Below are 3,817 nucleotides of genomic sequence, written 5' to 3'. Positions count from 1 at the left end.
GGTAATAGCTTGTGACACAAGTGATCCTGCAGAGCACCATTCTCCTGTGCTTTCCATGAACGCCATGCAAGTTGTCTTTTTACCGCAAGATTTTGTTCTTGACGTAAGCAACAGCAGTTGTTGGTACTCGGTGAATGGTAGCCGTAGCATTTACTGATTACAACGCTCGTGAATGAGAGAAAGGAAAAAAAAAATTTGTCCTTCCCCCGTCTACTGCCCCGTTTCTCCGATCTAATCATTATTTAATCCTTTTTCCAGTCTCGCATGAGCACTTCACCCCCACCCCCACTCTCCCCCTCCGATCCCCCAACCACCACCACCACCTCCGATCCCACCACCATCGTCGCCACCACCCTCCTCCTCCGCCCGCCTCCGGGATGAGCGGGGCGGCGGCGGAGGAGGCGGACTCGCCGCCGTCGGAGATGTCGGAGGACGAGGCCGCCGGGGGCGGGGGGAGGTGGACGGCGGATCTAAGGGGAGGGAACGGGGGCGCGGGGAGGTGCCCGGCGGCGCCGCCGGACCAGGTGCTGGAGAACGTGCTGGAGAGCGTGCTCGAGTTCCTGACGGCGGCGCGGGACCGGAACGCGGCGTCGCTGGTGTGCCGCTCGTGGTACCGCGCCGAGGCGCAGACGCGGCGGGAGCTGTTCATCGGGAACTGCTACGCGGTGTCGCCGCGCCGCGCCGTGGAGCGCTTCGGCGGCGTGCGCGCCGTCGTGCTCAAGGGGAAGCCCCGCTTCGCGGACTTCAGCCTCGTCCCCTACGGCTGGGGCGCCTACGTGTCGCCCTGGGTGACCGCGCTCGGCCCCGCCTACCCACGCCTCGAGCGTATCTGCCTGAAGCGGATGACTGTCAGCGACGACGACCTCGGCCTCATCGCGCTGTCCTTCCCGCAGTTCAAGGAGCTCTCGATGGTGTGCTGCGACGGCTTCAGCACCCTGGGTCTCGCCGTCATCGCTGAGCGATGCCGGTATGTTTCAGTGCTTATTCGTCTTCTATTGGTTTCGCCATGGGCTGCTGCTGACGCATTTGGGCTGGTTTGGTGTGAGTAGTTTGGAGTGGATCTGAAACATCTTACACCTGCTGGTATTGAGTATCGCAGTTCCCTCTATTAGGGTCCTAGTAAATAGTCTTGGTGGCTCCAACGGATGAATTTAAACTAATTGTCGCTGCGTTATGTTGCTAGATTTAGTCACATTTGAGCGTTGACGGCAATAGAGAGTACCTTCTCTGAACCAAATTCTACTCTTGGGCAGGGAACATTTTAGTTTGTTGAGCTAAAGGTTGACCTTAACCTTCCGTTTATGGTAGACACTAGACAGGTTGATAACTCGTTATGTTTGTTACCTCTTGCTATGGCTTTATCTACTTTAGTAAGTCCCAAATTGGGACGTCTCCAAATGTACTTGCTATTCTTGCTTCCCCTGAATGCAAACATATGTGGGGATTTGAGTGTGACATCTCATTTATTGATGCACTTTGCTTTGTAGGCATTTGCGGGTTCTGGATCTGATTGAGGACTATGTAGAGGATGAGGAAGACGAACTGGTAGATTGGATCTCCAAGTTCCCACAGTCAAACACATCACTGGAGTCACTTGTGTTCGACTGTGTTGGTGTTCCCTTCAACTTTGAGGCCCTGGAGGCACTTGTTGCACGTTCGCCCTCTCTTCGCCGTTTGTGTGTGAACCACCATGTTTCAGTGGAGCAGCTCCGGCGTCTCATGGCGAGGGCGCCTCAGCTCACACACCTCGGCACTGGGGCCTTCCGGCCTGAGACTGCAGCAGGTGGTGGGGGCATATCTGTGTCGGAACTTTCAGCCTCTTTTGCGGCCTCAAGGTCTATTGCCAGTCTCTCTGGTTTCCGGGAGGTCAATCCGGAATACCTTCCTGGAATCTACCCTGTTTGTGCCAATCTCACATCCCTTAACTTTAGCTTCGCAAATGTAACTGCTGAGGAACTCCTTCCAGTCATTCGCCAGTGCCACAAGCTTCGTACATTCTGGGTAGGAACATCCCCCTTTTGTGTCTCCCTGGTAATTAGGTGCTGTTCTTTCTCTCATCTAATTGTAATTGCTGGTCTGCTTCCTGTTATAGGTTCTTGATACAGTGGGTGATGAAGGCCTCCATGCCGTGGCTGAGACATGCTCAGATCTCCGTGAGCTGCGAGTATTTCCTTTGGATGCTACCGAGGACTCTGAGGGTTCAGTGTCAGATGTTGGTCTTCAGGCAATTTCAGAAGGCTGTCGGAAGCTTGAATCTATACTTTACTTTTGCCAGCGAATGACCAACGCTGCAGTTATAGCTATGTCCAAGAACTGCCCTGACCTTGTGGTGTTCCGTCTTTGCATCATGGGCCGCCACCGCCCTGATCGGATCACTGGGGAGCCAATGGATGATGGTTTTGGGGCAATAGTGATGAACTGCACAAAGCTCACTAGGCTTTCTGTTTCTGGTTTGCTCACAGATAAGGCATTTGAATACATAGGGAAATATGGTAAACTAATAAAGACTTTGTCACTTGCCTTCTCTGGGGACAGTGACTTGTCACTTAAGTATTTGTTCGAGGGATGCACTAGTTTGAATAAGCTTGAGGTCAGGGATAGCCCTTTCAGTGATAAGGGATTGCTATCAGGACTGGATTATTTTTACAATATGAGGTTTCTGTGGATGAACTCATGCAGGCTAACCATGAGGGGTTGTAGAGAAGTTGCACAACAGATGCCTAATTTGGTTGTTGAAGTAATGGGTGACCAATCTGATGATGGCGGTGAAACTGAGGTTATTGATAAGTTGTACCTTTATCGGTCACTAGCAGGGCCAAGAAATGATGCACCGCCATTTGTGAAAATTTTGTAGCTGTTATTTTTGTTGGGGTTGGACTGCCATCAGAAGTGGATCCTCGTCGAAGTGTTATTCTTCAGACCATGTTTATTCTGTTGTAGATCAAGCTAGGCCATTGTAGCATTCCTGTTCAAATTTCCAGAGCCATCATCGAAGTTTCCTGTGGATGGTTTTCATAGTTTCGCAGGGAACATTCATGCATCTGTCAGTTCATTGAAGGAGCAGCAGATGTTCTTACAATGCTATCTACCCAAGCAATTATGCATTTACACTGCTGACCAATTGGCGTTTTCCGTTTGAAGCAGATCGGTATCTGGTTTATATGTGCATCTTCCAGGACACACTTGCGCCAGAGGGAACCAAAATTCTTTTCGCCACACTTTGAAGGATCCCAGTATTGCAGAATAGATGAGTAACTACTGATTGCACCCAGAAACTCCAGTTAGCAGGTTTTAGATGGTTTCTTTTAGTTCAAACCTCCAATTATGGGTTTCTTCTGCGACTTTTGTTTTATTACATCATCTACTTCTTATGTTGTAGATGATCTCAAAATCAACTGTGGTAAAGTTTCCCTTATTTGTAGCTTCCATGTTATTTTTTTGTAGACACTTGTAGGCCATCACTTATATTCTTGGTCTCTCCTCATTCTGTCATTAATGAAAAAAAAAGAGCTATCGGATGTATTGGAATTTTATTGAGCAACTTTTGGTTTGCGCTTATCATATTGCTGCTGGTCAATTGTCATCATTAGTCTCATTGCCATGAGAATAGTTGTCCTCTAAAAACAGCAACACTCTTGGAGTAGCAATTTGTCACTGTACTGATAGACCTTGCTAATGATTTGATCTTACAACTGTTGCTGGTTCATCTTAGGCTTGTCACCTCAACTTACCTGCTGCCCATTTGCTCTCCTTTTCTATTTGCATCTGCCTGCCATCTGCATGCAGACCACCATTGTTTTGCCATATCAAACCCTAA

The 3,817-nt window shown here is 49.4% G+C and overlaps 1 protein-coding gene across 1 annotated transcript; it reads left to right on the top strand.

Annotated features, from left to right (window-relative positions):
- Positions 1-377: 377 nt before the first annotated feature.
- Positions 378-3,568, top strand: LOC102721090 (F-box protein FBX14-like). Its single transcript, XM_006656715.3, has 3 exons — positions 378-967; positions 1,488-2,001; positions 2,093-3,568. The coding sequence occupies exons 1-3, from the start codon at positions 378-380 to the stop codon at positions 2,852-2,854; spliced, it is 1,866 nt and encodes a 621-aa protein (XP_006656778.2). The 3' UTR covers positions 2,855-3,568.
- The last annotated feature ends 249 nt before the right edge of the window (positions 3,569-3,817 follow it).

This window comes from Oryza brachyantha, chromosome 6, assembly GCF_000231095.2.
Source record: "Oryza brachyantha chromosome 6, ObraRS2, whole genome shotgun sequence".
Classification (NCBI taxonomy): domain Eukaryota; kingdom Viridiplantae; phylum Streptophyta; class Magnoliopsida; order Poales; family Poaceae; genus Oryza; species Oryza brachyantha.
This window is presented reverse-complemented; position numbering and strand designations above follow the sequence as displayed.

Coding starts and splice junctions, on each gene's coding strand:
- LOC102721090 (XM_006656715.3), top strand. CDS start 378: ATGAGCGGGGCGGCGGCGGAGGAGGCGGACTCGCCGCCGTCGGAGATG. Junction 968..1,487: donor GTCATCGCTGAGCGATGCCG/GTATGTTTCAGT, acceptor TTTGCTTTGTAG/GCATTTGCGGGTTCTGGATC. Junction 2,002..2,092: donor ACAAGCTTCGTACATTCTGG/GTAGGAACATCC, acceptor TTCCTGTTATAG/GTTCTTGATACAGTGGGTGA.